At 42.6% G+C, this 17,794-nt stretch overlaps 2 protein-coding genes across 8 annotated transcripts in view; one reads left to right on the plus strand and one right to left on the minus strand.

Moving 5' to 3' along the window:
* AIDA (axin interactor, dorsalization associated) overlaps nt 1-3,877 on the plus strand; it is a 29,021-nt gene extending 25,144 nt beyond the window's left edge. Inside the window, exons 8-10 of the mRNA XM_036277693.1 lie at nt 1,033-1,155; nt 2,605-2,722; nt 2,845-3,877. Coding sequence (XP_036133586.1) covers nt 1,033-1,155; nt 2,605-2,722; nt 2,845-2,941 — 338 coding nt within the window. The 3' untranslated portion in view covers nt 2,942-3,877. The remainder of the gene's footprint in view (nt 1-1,032; nt 1,156-2,604; nt 2,723-2,844) is intronic.
* A 2,692-nt stretch (nt 3,878-6,569) lies between these two features.
* MIA3 (MIA SH3 domain ER export factor 3) overlaps nt 6,570-17,794 on the minus strand; it is a 40,148-nt gene continuing 28,923 nt past the window's right edge. The window contains exons 9-24 of one of the 7 annotated variants that reach the window (XM_036277690.1): nt 17,127-17,249; nt 16,909-17,020; nt 15,892-15,947; nt 15,706-15,796; nt 15,434-15,572; nt 13,007-13,108; nt 12,125-12,185; nt 11,992-12,027; nt 11,851-11,918; nt 11,631-11,728; nt 11,332-11,465; nt 10,514-10,592; nt 10,344-10,423; nt 10,166-10,237; nt 8,306-8,456; nt 6,578-7,368 (exon numbers count right to left, since the gene is read on the minus strand). In XM_036277690.1, the coding sequence (XP_036133583.1) occupies nt 7,061-7,368; nt 8,306-8,456; nt 10,166-10,237; nt 10,344-10,423; nt 10,514-10,592; nt 11,332-11,465; nt 11,631-11,728; nt 11,851-11,918; nt 11,992-12,027; nt 12,125-12,185; nt 13,007-13,108; nt 15,434-15,572; nt 15,706-15,796; nt 15,892-15,947; nt 16,909-17,020; nt 17,127-17,249 (1,710 nt within the window). In that variant the 3' untranslated portion in view covers nt 6,578-7,060. Of the gene's footprint in view, nt 7,369-8,305; nt 8,457-10,165; nt 10,238-10,343; nt 10,427-10,513; nt 10,593-11,330; nt 11,466-11,630; nt 11,729-11,850; nt 11,919-11,991; nt 12,028-12,124; nt 12,186-13,006; nt 13,109-15,433; nt 15,573-15,705; nt 15,797-15,891; nt 15,948-16,908; nt 17,021-17,126; nt 17,250-17,794 lie in introns of all 7 variants that reach the window. The other 6 variants (XM_036277686.1, XM_036277685.1, XM_036277691.1 and 3 more) reach the window with 6 other exon arrangements.

The following is a 17,794-nucleotide window of genomic DNA, read 5'->3' on the forward strand; positions in this document are numbered from 1 at the left end:
GTATCAAATAAAAGAAAAAGGAATTTGACCACAGAGAAGAATTTTAACATGGAGAGACTATGACCACAGCACTAGCTCTGTGCTACTTCATCTTCTGATGTGCAGCTGCCAGATCCAAGGTCGGCTGGAAAGTGTCCGTGCCCTGCATTGCTTCGTAGGCCGTCCGCAAAGCTGCCCATCTTGGTCGGGAAATACACTGCAAAACACACAGAAATGTCCCGATAATGTGATAAGTGTTATGTTGCCTTTCCACACATGTTGAACTAAAATGTGTTTTTGTGTAAATGTCTTTAGGAACTGAAATAATTAAATGTACTAAATCGTTTTAAGTCCTCTAAGATGGGTCCGTCGAGTAATGCATGGACACTGAGGAGTCATTAATGGAGTCCCTGTTGAATTTGATTAAACTGGAAGATTCCCACCTCCAGGAAGTTAAAACCATCCACCATACATAGTGTACCATCTGGCTGTTGTAAACCAGGTTTTGTTACAGCAGATATGACCAGAATTAGGTACCATACATGGAAAAGCACTCATGTATCGAGAGGTTCATTGGCAGCTTTCATGCCCGCTGTTTGGTCCTCGGACTTGAATACGATGGGCATTCTGATAATGGGAATTTAAAAGCCTTCCCATGCCACGATCAAGGTGGGGAATTAGGGGTAGTATTCATGTTCCAAATTTTTACTGCACACAGAAATATACTGGCCTGTTCCCTGAGGAAGACACCGGATTCTCTTCTCTTGACAATAGGGTCAGATTTTGTTATCGCCAGGCTTTCTTTTGGATCGGTCATTGCAGGGTTCCTCCTCCGGTCGATGAGGTCCCCCACCTCCTCTCTCCTCGGCCCCCTTCACGTACCCCTGGAAGCCACGGGTCCCCAGGTGGCCGTCCGCCCCAAATGGGAGTTCCTGCTAGCTGGGAGTCCCCTCTGGGCTTTTGCCTCTAGAAAACACAGTCCCCTGGGGTTCGGTTGCCGGGTTTGGAGTCTGCAGTTGAACGCTGCTGAGCAGAAGCTTTTTTCTTCTCTAGATCTGAACGGCATAGATTTAACTCCTGTGCAAGATACTCCTGTGGCTTCAAGGAAGGAAGATACGTATGTTCATTTTAATGTGGACATTGAGCTCCAGAAGCATGTGGAGAAATTAACCAAAGGTGTGTAATGGTCAGTAATTGGCCTCTTGTGCTCAGAGGTCTCAACTTACTCATTGTTGGCCTGGTGGACCGAGCAGCGTTGGAAAAAATAAATGCCACACAGTGTTTATTGGTTTGAATGAAATAAATATATATTTAAATGTGGGACTTAGGGATCATATTATCTACCTGTATAATAAATAACATATAATCAAATAGTCTTTGATAGTAAAATCATATCGTCTTTAACAACAGAACTAAGTGAGAACTTTCCTCATACTAAAGAGCTGGGGGAAGCAGGGCTCCCTGGAGGTTAAGTCTCTCGTAGTTGAAAGAAACACTCTTTTCCAGCTGAATTTATTGGCAGACTGATCCTATAATTTGCGGTTTGTTGGCAGGAGGATGGGAAAGGACAAAACAAATTTTTCAAAAGGTGAAGTTACATTTCCAAGTTACATGGTTCTTAGGAGGCAATGTTTCTCCGTGCCTTTGCCCGTCGGGAATGTGAGTGTTCCCTGAAAGGGAGGCTGCAGACCCTTTGTCACCTGAGCGTCAGCTGCAGTCTGGAAACTTCAAGCCCTGTGGGAGGCTGTGCAAGATACACAGGCGCCTTCTGAACCCCTGCCTCGTCCCCTAAAGCATTTGGTATTTCCCTTCTCAGACCTGGTGCTGCTGTTCCTTGTTCTGAAGACTCCAGTTAGGGGTGGTTCTCCCAGTGTGAGCAGCACCTGGAACCTTCCTGGTTACATGCAGATGCTTGGGCCCCACCCTAGACCTGATGCCCACTGAGGCTGGGACATCGTGTTAGAGAAATAGGACATGCTTAAGAAATTGTGTCCAAGAAATTTCAGTATGAAATGTGCCTCCTGCATAAAAATATTAATGAAACTTTTTTTCCATTTAACTCCATTGCTTTGAGAAATGTTTCTGACGTGGGTATAGGGGTATGTTTCCTGGACTATTTTATTGTGTGTCTATGTTATTGAGTTGTGCTCTCGATGACTTGACTCGCAGGGTGTTATAAGTAGGACTGTATTCAGAAGTTGACTCCAGCCCTGGCCGGTTTGGCTCAGCGGTTAGAGCGTCAGACTGCGGTCCTGAGAAGTTGACTCCATTCATTTTCTCCAGCTTTGAATTCATTATGTGCAATTACTGTAGTTTGACATTAATGCTAATGAATATACTGTGCTATCTTCATGGTTACGAGCATTTCAGCTCATCTTCCTAGGCTGTTCTCATTTCACCTTTTGTTCAGTCACTCTGGCTCTAGAAGTTTTGCTGTGCTTTGTAGAAATGCCCCTCCATTCAGATACAGAAGAGTTTGGGGTGACAGCCACAGGCATACCATCAGACTGTCTGACAGAGGTTACTTTTGAAATTATGCCAGTTGTAGCTTGTTCATATGCTTCTGGGATCAATGAAAATGTATTGACTAGAATGGTGGCTAGTTGGTTTGTTTTAATCCCTCAGGTGCAGCTATCTTCTTTGAATTCAAACACTACAAGCCTAAAAAAAGGTTCACCAGTACCAAGTGTTTCGCTTTCATGGAGATGGATGAAGTTAAGCCTGGGCCCATTGTAATAGAACTGTAAGTGATGCATATATGGGATTAGTCGGACGGAATGGTAATCAGTACTTCTTAGTATGTGACCTTGGACTAGGTCGATGATCAAAGTATTTTAAACAGTGGTTTTTCTATTGTGGTTACAGATACAAGAAACCCACTGACTTTAAAAGAAAGAAATTGCAATTACTGACCAAGAAACCACTTTATCTTCATCTACATCAAACTTTGCACAAGGAATGACCCTGCCATGAATAACCTGGAACTTCTGTGAATTTTACCACTCACTAGAAACCGTCGTAGCTCTGTGTAGAACATTCACCCTCAGCAGGCAGGAAGCAAGCCGGCACCGTGCCAGCAGGCCAGTGCGAGTCCACGGCCAAGCTGCAGCAGCCCCATGTCCGGAGCATCACTGCCATGCAAGCCTCCTTTGGATACAGGCTTACTGTAGGTTTTGAAACCTGTTTTTACTTTTCTATTGATTGTGCAATTAATAGTCTCTTTTCTGATTTACCACTACTGCCCGCTTCCTGGAACAACACTGCTGTGGGTAGGATGTGCCCATCTTCAAACTTACTACAGCAATAAGAATGTACTAGAGTTTACACATCTGTTCACTTCTGCTCCACCATGTTCTTTTGGATTTTTGAGTTAATGTCAAACTTTGGGCCGATGTGGGTAGGATAGTATGAAACTGCGTTGAGGGCTTGGACCAATTATGCTGTCCAAGAAGGAAATTTCTAGGCCACTCCTCCGAGATGGCCTAAATTCACCCTGATCTCATCCCTTTCCTGCTTAGAGTGTGCCTTGGCCAGATCAGTATCCATATGGGAGCGTTCCCAGGTTGTAGCTGGGATTTTGCCAGATGACCAGATTGTTCCTGAAAGTGAGCATGTGTTTAGTCGTGTTGATTTGCTGGTCCTTCTATGCCACATTGTTATTCTTCCCAATAGCAATTCTCGGGTTAACGTGGAACCATCTCAGAATAATTACAAATTGTTAGATGGGTTAATAACGTCTTCTAAATCATGTAATCTAAAAATAATTGGAGTCAGATGCTAACAAGACTCTGCAGGAATGACTGCTGTTTTTCTGACGACTGATTGTGAAACCTGAAACCTGCAAACCTCTTATAGCGAGGAGTATGCGACATTTGGAGATACTCTATTTTTTTTTTTTTTACATAGGTAGATAGGATTGCCATTTATTTCCTGTTTAGATATATCAACATTCATCCATATGGAAATATGCAGGTCATTAGCTTATTATAATTTGACTATTTACATTACATTTGACTTAATGGAGCATAAATAAAACTTTCGTAGCACACGAGGCGGCTATTTGATGCACAGCACATCGAGATCTGGGGTGGGCTCTGTGGGTTGGATGTGGAGCCCACGTGTGCACTCTTCACTACTTTCAGTGGCCAGTGCTGGCAGGAGGGAATGAGGTGCCAGTGTTTGGCCTGTTTTTAAATAGTGTAATAACCCACCATACTGTTCAATGTTTGCTTTTTAAAATAAGTAACCACAGTTAAGTTGTCCTAGCCCTTGCACTTCAAGAGATCTAGTCTTGTCTTTCCATTATCTGTTAGGTCAGTTCTGGTTACTACTAAGATGGATGTCAGAAACTTTGAGCCTGAAAGAATTCTCAACCAGATTTAGTCTTGTCTCTCGTCTTGATTAGATTAATTCCAAGATGATTCAGTGCACAGTAGTTGGAGGGGATGAGGAATTGCCTTAAATAACTTCGTTGTTCACTCAACTCTTAGACTGTGAGCTGCCAGCCCCCCAGACTGTAAGCTCCCGAGGGGCAAGAACCACACTTTCTCCCTGTCCTGTCAATCCCGAGGAGCTTGGCAGCGCCGTGCCCTGCGGGGCACTCGGGACCTTTGATGTCGCTGACGAGACCTAAAAAATTACCCCTCAAAAACCTACTATTAAAATGTAGCAAAACTGATATATTGTTCTTTCTCTTTTCTCATAGACCATAAGACATGTATATCAAAGTGATAATTTATATGAAGCATCTGCTACTGTTCACATAAGTATGGTTTATATGAACTACACATGCCTTTCATCAGTATTAAAGAAGCTTAAATTGAACACTGTGTGAGTAGCTTAGCTTTAATTCAGACCCGAATGATATGACAAAATGAGTGATTGTCTGAAGCAGTCGACACAAAATACTCCATATTCCACAAATTACTTAAATTTACTTTAAATGAAAAAAAAAAAAAATCAGCTATTGACCAACCACCATGAGTGTAGCAGAAATGCTTTCAGACTGAAACCCTACTGCTTGATCAATGAGATGATTTCCACAACTAAGCCCAGAAACAATTAGCTGGAGATGACTTCTGAAATAGTTGTGAATTCTGAGATGGTCGCATGTGACCTGGAGGTGGTCCTCCCCCTTTCTGGATAACGGCAGCTTGCCTGGGCTCTTCTGTGGGCCGAGAGGGGCCCCCAGGGCAGGTTCAGAACTGCTCAGGTAAGTGACACTGATATTCTCCAGCTTACTGATTTTCAGTGATATGAGCTATAGAATCAATGCCCAAAAAAGCTTTAGAGGTAAAAAAAAGACTCCAGCTTTGATTGATTTAAAAAACAGATTTCATTTACCTTTCCTACTTATCTTCCTAGCTGGTATAATCTATATTTAAATGTTATTTAAAATTAGAAATGATATGAACTTCATCATTATTTTGTGCCCTAAAGAGATTGAAATATTCAAAAGTTGTATTTATGATTTAATCTTATTTTACATGGTTAAAAATAATTTTTGCTATTAACTATGGAGTTTTCCTCTTAAATTTCTTCTAGTCTTGATATTAAATGGGAGGACCTATTGAAATTCTTTTGCTGAAGATATATTACTTACAAATTTTGAAAGAGTTCTCTTCTTTCAAAGGTCTTTATCTTTCTCAAGTAGTATATATATCAGTGGTTTAGTCTAAAGGAATATTTTGTTTCACAGTAAAAATTTTGCTTTTTTTAATAGGGTATTTATTCTTTGTGGATTAAAGATCATAACTCTGATCTAGGTAATATCATTACATCATAGAACTTCAGAGAATGGGAGAGTCTGGTCAAGCAGTAAACAAGGATATCAGCTTTTTATAATTTTGATTTCATCTACATATTAAACTTTTTGAAATGTGCTATTAAGTTACTATAATTTAAAGGGTCTAAAGAGTTAGTTCTTAAGAAACAATTGTTTATAAGACAGGGTGTAGTAACAGTATAAGACTTTTAACTATGGTGTAATCCCAGATTCTTAGATATACTGATTTTTTAAATATAAGGGCCAACATTCAAATATTAACTGTGGAGTAGAATCAATCAGTGAAAAGAATCGAGGTCGGCCATGGTTGCTGACCTAGGGCATGTTACAAGCCTGAAAATTCCAAATCGTTCTTTCTCATAGTATTCTACTCTTCTGATTGTTTTTGCCATATTCTTTGAAAATCATAGGCAAAATATGGGAGAAATAATAGACTCTATATTTTTTAATAAAATAAATTTCCTTATATGGTCACAAGATGTTGTTTTCATTTTTCTGTTGTGCACCCTTAATGCAAGAACAGCAGAAGCAACAGAACATCAGGTCAAACAGTTCTTGCTGCTACTATAAACTCATGCTCAGGAAACGGACTAGAGTTAGCCACAGAAAGCCCGTGAGTGCTGTACAGATGGGCCCACTGCTGAGGTCAAGGAAGACCTCAGTCATGGTGCCCAGGTGACGGAGGCCGAACCTCCTGAGCAAGGAGCAGCAGGGCGCCTGCCTTTATAGCTTCCCAAAGGCACAGTCTCATGAGCAAACAAGCCAATGAATCAACAGACACCTGGGAAACATTAATAACCAAATTTTAATGAACTTTTACTGCAAAGAACTTCAGCAAGAGGGGAGATAAAGTTCAGTGATCTTTTAGTAAACATTTTTAGCGTAACAGTCCTTGCGACCAGATACTTTAAAAATTCAAGCTTATAAACACCGTCGCTCTACATTCAACTGGTGTACACTAAAAACAGGATAATAAATGGAAATACACGTTCTTAGAGCATTTCCACAGGAAATGTCCATATTTTTCATGATGTTCTAAATCATTTAACAGTCACATATGCTACATTAACTAAAACACAGGTATTCTTTATTGCACATTTCAAAGTTGGAAGGAGGCTCTAGCTTAAGAGGTGGTTTTTATTTAGGGGGGAAATGGTATTTTTTTATTGTTTGGCTCAAAAATGCACACTGCCAGGGCAGCTTAGGTCTAAAAACTAACTTTATTTAAACTTTTGGATTAAGACTGTAATGAATAATGTGCAGTCCGCTCCCACGAGACTGCACGTCGGAGGTCAGTTATGGGCTCTGTTTCATTGCCTGGGAAGAGTCCTGGCTGCCACTCTGAGAGGCGGGGGGGGGCTCCTCTCGGGAGCCAGAAGGCAGTAAGTCTCTTGCAGCAGGTGAAGGATAATCTTGGGGGCCATGGCTTGGGGGCGGTAGTCGGGGGCCAGGAATAAAGTACTCTCGAGGGCCCGGAGAGCCTCCAGGTCTAAAGTGAGGGTGTCCTGGTACAAATCCTCGAGGGTCGAAAGGCATATCCCGTTTTCCAGGTGGAACCCCTGGTGCATATTCCCTTAAACCTAGAGGTGGCCGCATACCAGGTCCTGGAAAAATGAAAATTGCATCATGTAAATACATACGAACATACCTAGATTTACGTGATACCAGATATGTTGATCTTTAGTTTCTCCCAACCCTAGAAGTCAGGGGGTGATCCCCACGCTTCATACATCAAACAGACTCCGCAAGTTTGAGTTTCGGCCTATGGCCAACCAGCCGTGAAACAACACGGGCAGGATTTCAACATGGCTCCACTAGCTACGGTCTTCCTCCTAACAAGTCTGCAGCTACCGCACAACACCTTGGTTTGTGTTGAACACATTATGAGAAATGGGGCTTCACAAGATAAAGAAATTTTGATACAGGAAATCCTCTGTCTACTGTATCAATTAAAAATCCACATAGTAGCTCAGCTGGACCTACTGGCCATCAACTCAAGGTGCTCGCCGTCCTGGGAAGGCCGTCCAGCTCCACCTAACTAAATTCAGCAGCATTCATTAGGTAGCTGTCACATTCTACCTTCTCTAAAACTTCCTTCCCATTTAGTCCCAAGGTGAGGAGTGAGGGTTTAATCTTCCCTTTAGACTCTGACCCATTTACGTTGTTTTAATGTGCGTAGCTGTGTCCTATGGGACACCGGAAGCTCTCGGGAGTTTGGACAGTGGGGAGGTCCATCCATCATTCCAGAGCCTGGCATGTGGCCGCAGATGTTCCATAAACATCTGCCGCAGTGCTGTTCCTGGCTTTCTTGTAGACAGCCCCTTTCTGCTGTCCACCAGAGTGTCTGCTGCCCATCTCCACACAGGCGGTTATGCAGCAGTCATGTGTCCTACAAAACTTGAGGGCAAGTTCAAATGGACTCAGCCAGCTTTACCCTTTCATTACATAGCCCTGTGATAGCAACTGTTAAAATTTTAGCAAGGAACACACAGAAAAGATGATTAGCTTTACAGGTCATGGACCACTGTTCAATAATCATACCAAATGGTGGAGGAAATGGCCGAGGCCCGAAAGGCCCGCAGAGTTGAGGAGGTGGTCCGTATCGAATGGGTGGTGGTACAGGGCCTCCCATGGAGGAGCTCATGAGGGGCACCCCTGGGAAAGGAGGGGGTCCTTCTGCAGCCATATTCACCTGCAGAGCAGAAACAGTTCAAGTTTTGAAATACTTTGGAATGACAAGCAGAAGCACCAACACCAGAAGAGCTGAACCCCCAAGGAAGCAGATGTCAGGCACCTGCCAATGAGCAGAGCCGGTGCAACAGGACGGCGCAGCAGGGAGTTTTCTGTGATCGTGCTGCTGCTGCTCTGTGCAAGGGGAAGGGAAAGGGGGGCTGTCTGTCAAAGGACAGTAACAGGTGATTCTGAACTAATAAAAAAATCACACCATACTATACACGATCACCTGTTTCTAGGGCAACACCTCCCTCCGCATATCCCTCCCATCACCACAAAGTTCATTATTTCCATACTAAGAATAGAGAAAACAAAAGGGAACAAAATTCATTTTCTGCACATGCAATCATAGCTACTATTCAGAGCAACTTCAATTTCCTTTCTAATTCTCAGATCTCTGAATCTCTAGATATAATCATCTTGTTTTAAATAGCAAACAACATAGAGCGTATTGGACAATGTGCTGAAGGTTATACAGCATGTAAGGGGCTAAGGGAGAAGTCACTGTCAGGTCCGATCCTCCCACCTCTGTCTCCCTCTAACAAAGCAGTCTGTTCTCTTTGAAGTCTTCCACTTCAAAGGGGCCTGGGGTCTTATTCAAGCTGCCCCTGGAGAAAAGGAGCTGTCAAAGGGATATTTCTGGAGTCCTGCACTGAAACGAAGAATTCTCCAACAGAAGCAGTGTTCTATGTATAAGTTGGACAGGCACGGCGCCAACTGCCTTCATTCACCAGTGGTGCTGTATGTTAGGAGATGATGACTAAGCTTTCTAATGGGAAACTGGGTTGGAAATTCTTTTGTTTTTTATCCTCACTCGAGGATATTTTTGCATTTATCTTCAGACAGAGCAGGAGGGAGAGAGCGGGGAAGAGAGAGAAACATGGATGTGAGAGAGGCACATGGACTGGTTGCCACCCACACGACCCCAACCAGGGCCAGGGACAAACCGCAACCGAGGTACGTGCCCTTAGGGAACCGAACCCCGGCCTCTCCGGTCCGTGGGCTGACACTCTAACCGCTGAGCCAAGCCAGCCAGGGCATGGGTTGGAAATTCTAAAAGATTAAATCACACGGACTTCGATCTCAACCTAAAGCAGCACTGTGAGGCATGATCAGGGGACTTACTGACTAAAACAGCTACACAAGTGACAAGAGAGTAACTCTCCTGTGAAGGAGAGTCAAGGCCTTGCTGGGAACCGGCACAGCAGGAACTGCAGGTTTTCACTAGTCAGTACTTCACCTCCAGCACACATGCTATCTTCTGTTACCAAGCTGTAATTCCAGATTATTCAAAACAGGGTTTGCCTGGAGATAGTCTTAAATAGTAGACTTCCAAACGCGTATGTAATAATGGTAACTGTGCAATACACATGGATTTTCTTTGCCTTAGAGCACTCAACAATTTAGCACACATGTCAAGGCGGAGTGATGGCTGCACATTTTTCAGTTAATTACAACACTAAGGAGGTCAATCACCTAACCAAAATAGAAACAGGACAAAGAAAACAAGCAACCAGTCAGATTTCAGCAACTGAGAAACACTTGTGAGTCCAAGACGGAGAAGATCACGCTGCCATGCAGCTTAACAAGGCCGATTAGTGCTCTGCATGTCCTGCAGAAACACACCACGAGAAAGCCGGGCTCAGTCCTCAGCCTCTGAGTACTTACTGCTGCTGGATGCTCAGCCAAAGATGTACTGCTGGGAACCGAAGGGCCTTCACACTCTTGGGGAACAATTTGCTTGTTAAAAAATAAATGAGACAGTACAGATATGACAGAACACCGAGACGGGAGGATGAGGCAGAGGGTGCTGCAGGAACAGTTAAACGTTTCCTGAAATGCTTACCTTGCCCTCATCCACCACCTTCGAAGGGGAAGAGCTTCTCGGGCTGCTGTTCATCAGCAGAGCTGCACCAGACCCTGGATCTGCTGAAGGCCAGAGGACTGAATTAGACTGATTCCTCTTTGAGGAAGAATAAAAGGTCCTCTCCGCACATGATTTTACACTCAACACACTCAGGTCCCTGTCAGAAGCAGAGGGTTTCCCAGATGCCTCAGAGCACTGGAGGTGAGGCAGAGGTCCTTCCACTGAACCCCGAGAAAGAAAGAACAGAGCCCTTGCATGGATGTTCAGAAGGAAAAAACCAGTTGTGGACAGCCAGGGTTCAACTCTGCCTAGAAAGCAACATTAAAAACGGGTCCCCCAATACCTCAGAGGGGAAATCACAATTCATGCACAGACTTAAAGAATTAAAATGAGAGCTGCCTTGGATTGAACGAATGACAACAAAACCTGCACATTAGCAGCGATGGTCGGTCTTCACGCTACCGGCTTGATGCAGCTCTGTAGGCTGGTTTATTTTCAGTGTGTATGGAACGACTTCCATATCTTGTCAAGTTTCATAGACATATTTATGAATAGAAACAGACTTACAGCATTTCATATTATAATGAGAAATGGTTGTATGCTGCATAAATTATCAAGTTTAAGGCTATTTTTATAATATTCAAGAAAGGAACTTCATAAAAATGTATTTTAAAAATAAAGGCTTACACATCCCAGTAAAAAAAAAAAGCAAAAACTATGTATTTACTTTCATATAAATATGTTTTACATATTTATTTATATGTAATAAATATTAGTAATAATAAATAGATATTCTGTTCTAAAGCATTTTGCAGCAGACTATTTGAAACACTCAGTAAGAATAATTAAGAAATTTCTTCTCTAGTTGGACAAGCCCAAATTCTAAAATGTTGCTCACTTTAGAATTCTCAAATAAAAGGGGAAGACACTCTTGAAACAGTTTACAGGCAACATGAGAATGCTCACCAAATTCACTTCTGGGCACATCTCTCCGACTGAGCGTGGCAGAGAGGGGTCTCGCGGGCGGGTCTCTTGGTGGAGGGGAGCATTCTCCACCACTCACAGGCGATGGGCCGAAAGAGCCATTCTGGCTCAGGGGACCTGCAGACGACAGTCCAATTACCACTTCCAGGCAACCTTTCTTTTTTTTAGTAAGTTCTTGGCATTATTTCCAGGGCATCATTACTATTACACACAGAAACAAAAAGTAACCTATATACAGTTTGTACCAAAATAGAGATTGCTGCCCGCTGAAAGGCTCCCTACCTCTCCGCGGAGCATTTTGTGCGTTGGGTCTTCCTGGCATCGGTTTTACAATCACAGGTTCTTGCAACATTGCCATCTTTTGGGTTAATTCTAATAATCTTGAATATAAAGAAAGGATGGATTTAAATATGAAATCAAAACTCAATTCTCATTAAATATCACACAGCATAAGCCTTAAAAACCTCTGAAACACACGGAAGAAACGGTGGGAGTCACCTACTTGTGCCTCAGGTTGGCTGCCTCCCTTTTCTCTTCAGCCATGGCTCTTTCTGCAGCACGAGCTTTGAGCTGTGGAGGGAAAAGCACCCAAACTCAGCTGCGGTCAACTGTGCAGCAAGTAAAGCAGAGGAAAAAATCTTACCCAGTTGTCGTGAGCTTTCTTCTCATTAGCAGAAATCTGAAAAAGACAACGCATCAAAAAATATGTTTCCAGCTTCATTATACTAGTCTGTAGGAGCTCCCAAAGAATTCTGCAGCAATATGGCAGTAATTACCTGGTCTTTAAAGGAGCGCTCTGTTTTCTGTAATTCATCCTCCAATTCTTCAATTCTCCACCTGAGTGAGAATTTCACTTGCTTTTATCAATTCAGCACAACTGAATAAAATGTTAAATTCACCGTGTCCCCTTTACTCTAACTGTACCCAAACAAATTTCATCCGTAAAGCAGAAACGTATCTTACATGGTTATAATAAGAGTACAATATGATCAAAATTAATACCACATAACTTCCTTATTTATTCTGAGTTGATACATTATAATGTCTTTAACTGTTCTTCAATCTGTTCTCAAATAAGCCTGCCATGAATATCTTCCTCGACAAAGCTTTTTCTTCCTTATATCCACAGAAAATTTCCCAGAGCTATGAGTAATGGGTCCATAATGGCATGGTCTTTCTAATGGTTTTTGCCTTCCTCAAGCAGTTACTGCCCCATATAAAACCACTCAGAACTGTTGGCATGAACCAGGTTCCCTTTCGCAGTGGTTCTCAACCTTCCTCATGCCGCGACGCTTTAATACAGTTCCTCATGTCGTGGTGACCCCCAACCATAAAATTATTTTCGTTGCTACCTCATAACTGTAATTGTGCTACTGTTATGTCTTAGGCGACCCCTGTGAAAGGGTCGTTCGACTCCCAAAGGGGTCGCGACCCACAGGTTGAGAACCGCTGTCTTACAGCCTTGCCAGTGTTGGGTGTAGGAAAATTTTTGTTAAATATTTTTTTCCTTTGTTACCTTAAAAAAAATGTAAGTTAAATATATTCATGTCCTTTGACCATTATTCATGCTTCTGGGCTATTTTGTTGTATAAATTATAAAAATGGTTCGTTTTTTTATAAAGCCGACAGAAGTTTCAAGCTCCAGAGGCTGAACTCACTTGTAGGTCTTTATTTCCTCGGCCGCCGACACCGCCTTCTCATCGGCCGCCGACAGCCGCTGCTCCCGCTCTCGCCGCTCGAACTCTTCCTGGCTCAGCTTCCTAGGGCAAAGCCAGCGCGGTGAGCTCTCCTCCCGGCGCCTGTCACTGCCCTACTCAAACGTCACTACTTCCCGTCCTCTCTCACATGCACAGACACACAGACAAATTCAGAAGAAGGAAGTCACGCCTGCCATTTAGGGACAAAAATCGATCTCTGGTCTGTCGGCAAATCACCTGCATGTTCTAACTTCTCGTATATCTCTACTTATTAATAAATAAAACAAACACATGGAAAAAATCATGTGCCCCACTGGCAACTTTCTCGGGCTTGAGACGAAGCTCACTGGACACAATGTGGAAAGCCAGGGCCAACCTGCCTGACACGGTCAGGCTTATGATGGAGCAGGGGACGCTTCTCCTGTTTCAACCATGGAAAGATTTATAATTACTTCTCTTATTTCTGTTAAGGAAGGACTGCTCCTCAGTTCAAGACTGGCACCACGAGACAGTCCGCTGAAGAAAGAGCCTAAGCACTGGCAATGTCTACTGAATAGAAAAAGAATCCGACTGTCCCATAATCGGCGTACGATCTACCAGAACCTGGTTTTAACCCAATAACCTTCAAGCTCAAGATGTCAATCTACTATAACATAAATGACAATGGTTAAAACATTGAATGGTTTAAAAATGCTGTTTTCTTGTTCCTCTTGGACCTCTTTGCTCATGGTTCTGATTCAAAAGACACTTAACTTGAAATTTAATTTTCTATGAATCAGAAGCAAAATGGGAGAAGAGCAATAGTAAAAAGTATTAATAGCAACAAAGAGAAAAAGGTTTATGTATTCTTAACTGCCCATTCAGTACTTCAGTAAGTGTTCTATGAGTGGCTATAATACGCCAGTTGCCTAGTACAATGCTACGATTCAAGTATGGACAAATACTGTTATATACAATGTTCGCCACTCAATTAAAACTGTCAGGGCACTCTGCAAGACTTTGTGATCAAAATCTGAAAGACAAGCAAAATGGACCCATCAGGTACCCACAAACTTCGAAATAATTGTGCCTTATATATTTAAGGAAGTAAATGGCAAAATTATGAGTTTGAGCAGAGGAACAGAAACTATAGACCTGAAACACTGACATTAAGAATTCAATGAACGATTTTAGCAGCAGAAATGACAAATCTGCTGGAAGATGGGTCAGAAAAAAAATTCCAGAATAAAGCAAAGACAGATAAGAACATAGGAGACATAGAAGAAATAATTTAAAATGTTTAAACAGTTATCTCAGAAGAAGAGAGAATGAGGCAGAATCAATACACAAAAAAGACACCAAAATTCAAGAGGTGCTGATGATCCCAAGCAGCAAAACAGATAGGAAAGGGAAGGGATGAGGAAGAGAAACAAAAACAAAGAACCGCCCTGGCCGGTTTGGCTCAGCGGTTAGAGCATCGGCCTGCGGTCCCGAGAGGCCCGGGTTCGGTTCCCGCTAAGGGCACGTACCTTGGTTGCAGTTTGTCCCTGGCCCTGGTTGGTCGTGTGGGTGGCAGCCACTCGATGTGTCCCTTTCACGTCGATGTTTCTCTCTCTCTTCTTCTCTCTCCCTCCCACTCTACCTGAACAAAAAATGTCCTCGGGTGAGGATTAAAAAACAAAACAAAACAAAACAAAAAAAACAAAGAACCACCCACACATGGCACCTTCCCATGAAACTGCTGCAAGACCAGAAAGAATGACAAAAGGCAGCAAGGACCGGGGAGCATCTGACAGGAAGATAGGATGGCACTGGAATGCAGGGAACTCAGGTATTTTTGTGCAGAAAAAAACTTAAAATGATCTATAAAAGTATATCTTTCCAAAGATACCTAACTCCAAATTTGAGATGTATATTTCAGAAGATTAATCCCAAAATATACACACCAAACAGTCATTTCTGTTTTAAAACTCTCAACATCCTTGCCACAATTACATTATATAATGTTCAGTGTGAGTATTTGATTATATTAAGTCCAAAACTTATATCTTCATAACCAAATATTCCTTTTGAAGTATTTATTTTACTAAAAATCATGTATATAAATCGTTCAGGATTTTTTAAAACTATAGAAGAGGTACGGATGTTAAAAAACAAAAAAAACCACTCCACAACAATAACTATTAGTCCCAATACACCACTCCCCCTCAAATAAATTGCAGGCAATAATTTCTGACAACGGTGAGAATGACAAGAAAACTTCAAGTTATGGAAAATGGAAGGAAAAAAGGCAACCCTGTACTAATTGTAGATGGAAAAATGTCATAATCTCTTAAAAAGAGACAAAATGATCTATCAGAGTACACACAGTTAAGTGACAAGACTGCTGACAACCCCTGAAAACCTTACTTCTGCAGAGTCATCTCCTTCTGCTGATAGAGCTCACTCAGGATCTCCACCTTCTGCTTCAGCGTCTTGTTCTCTTCTTCCAGCCCAGCCTTGGCAGACTGCAGGGAGCTGCGATCGTCTTCTAATCTCTTTATTTGGTCTGTGAAGGAGAACACCTCTGAGCTGTGTGTGTGCGAAAGGACTTGACAGCTGGAGGGTGAGAAATACGAAAACGGGGCCCCCCTTTCTCTTTTCAACACAATTCTGTATCTTTCCAGTATTTGGCATCTTACCTTCCAGGTTACATTTTGTGGACATCGAGGCTCTCAGCTTTGATTGTAGAAGTTTTAGATCCTCTTCAATTACTGATATTTCCGTTTGGGTCTAAAAAATGCAGCAGAGAGAGACGTTCTTAAAAGTGAGGCACAGTAAGGATTCACAGGCATTTATGGCACTCTGTTCTGTACAAAGGATGATACCCGAGAAACGTCCATCATCTGCTTAATTTGATTTTTCATCTTCTCACTTCGGTCACCTAAAAAAAACAAAAGGTTTTCATTACTTTTTCCTTCCATGCTTTTAAACTACATTTTCTTAATTTTCCCCATACTTAACAATTACCATGTTTAAACATTCAAAGGCAAAACAAATTAACCAATAGCACTAATTGGGCTGCTTGACTTTTAAGAGAATCGCAAACTTCGATTCAGAATGAAGGTGCAGTAACAATGTTACCCGTGCTGTCCTGAGCAAGGAGGTGCAGTAACAATGTTACCCGTGCTGTCCTGAGCAAGGAGGTGTAGTAACAATGTTACCCGTGCTGTCCTGAGCAAGGAGGTGTAGTAACAATGTTACCCGTGCTGTCCTGAGCAAGGAGGTGTAGTAACAATGTTACCCGTGCTGTCCTGAGCAAGGAGGTGTAGTAACAATGTTACCCGTGCTGTCCTGAGCAAGGAGGTGTGCGAGGCAAAGCTCTGCCTTCCCCCACATCTACCTCCACCTGCTCAGGCATCTTCTTTAGAAAGACTCACTCCTCTGCTCTCCCCTAGAATCTGCTCCTGGGTGAGGTTGAAAGCACCCACTGTGCAAGCAATATCCACCTTGGGAAACAGTCTAGAAATGTCATCAGGTGACACAGCCACACTTCAGCCTCGCTCTCCTGACCCCAGTTAGCTTATGGCTCCCACCAACTCACTGCTCTGAAAGTCGGTTGTGGGGCCTTAAAACCACAGAGCTCAGAGATGATGAGCATTAAATTCAAATGCCATCTCCATGAAGGTGAGCCAAGTGTCTCCAGTTGAACAGGGTTCAGTACTTAGCTCCAGTGCACATCCAGTTCTAATGCGCTGGAAAAGCAGCCAGTGCTCACTGCTCGCCCAGTTAAACCACAGCCCAGCAACCCACCTCTGCCCAATGCCCATAGCTCTCAAGGAGCATTAGTATACTTAAATACAGGGAGGCAAAAAGAGGACCGACCTCCCCGAAACCGATCTTACCTCCCACTTCCCCATTTGCTAATTCATCTGACTCATCTCCTCTTTTATTTTGACGCTCAGATTCAGATTCACAATCTAACCGATTCAACTGTGTGATACAATTCGTCAAAGCCTAGAAAAGAAGCAAAATGGTTTTAGAAAGAACCTCTCAGTTTTAATTGAGCAGGCTGCAAGGGAATTCATGAGAATAAGACGTGTATCTAAGAGAATGAACTTACACTGATATTATCATCTTTTTGAGTAAGAGTTACTTCCAAATCTTTCTGAGACTTCTCAAATGATTTTATTTGCTCACTGAGTTTAGCATGGGCTTTATTCAAGTCTTTGATTTCCTGCTGCAACTGAAAAGTGAAAACACATGAGTTTCCAAAAGTTAGGGCTTTTGCACAAAAGACATCAGGACCATGTGAATGAGACAGGTTAGTATGAGCCATGCTCCTCCTTGGCCAGCATGATGGGCTAAACCCTGGTTCAGGGCAAAGGCAGAGTGGCTCTAACCCTGAGAACTGCAGTGGGAAAAGAGCTGTCAAAAGTTACCAGTTTACTATAATTGTAGCCAATTCAAATAATTAACTTCCAGTGGGACGAGAGGGGTACAGTCTCAGTCTCCCAGACTCCAGATCTTGTAATCTTCCCTTGATCGGTGAAGCAGTAACTGCTTAAACTAATTCTTAAGTTTCAGAAGCAAATCCATCGCCCCCTCGAGGCCATTCAAGTTAAAAACTGGTTGGTGTTTGACAAGACAACAACTAAAACACTCTGTTAGCTCTAAGAAACTGCACAAAAGAACAGAAAATCCAGAACAGATGGAGAGCAAACACATGTACTCAATTTGGAGAGCACAGTTTAAACTTTGCATATCTCAGAATAGAATCCTGCACACACA

This window comes from Molossus molossus, unplaced genomic scaffold (assembly GCF_014108415.1).
Source record: "Molossus molossus isolate mMolMol1 unplaced genomic scaffold, mMolMol1.p scaffold_m16_p_23, whole genome shotgun sequence".
Classification (NCBI taxonomy): domain Eukaryota; kingdom Metazoa; phylum Chordata; class Mammalia; order Chiroptera; family Molossidae; genus Molossus; species Molossus molossus.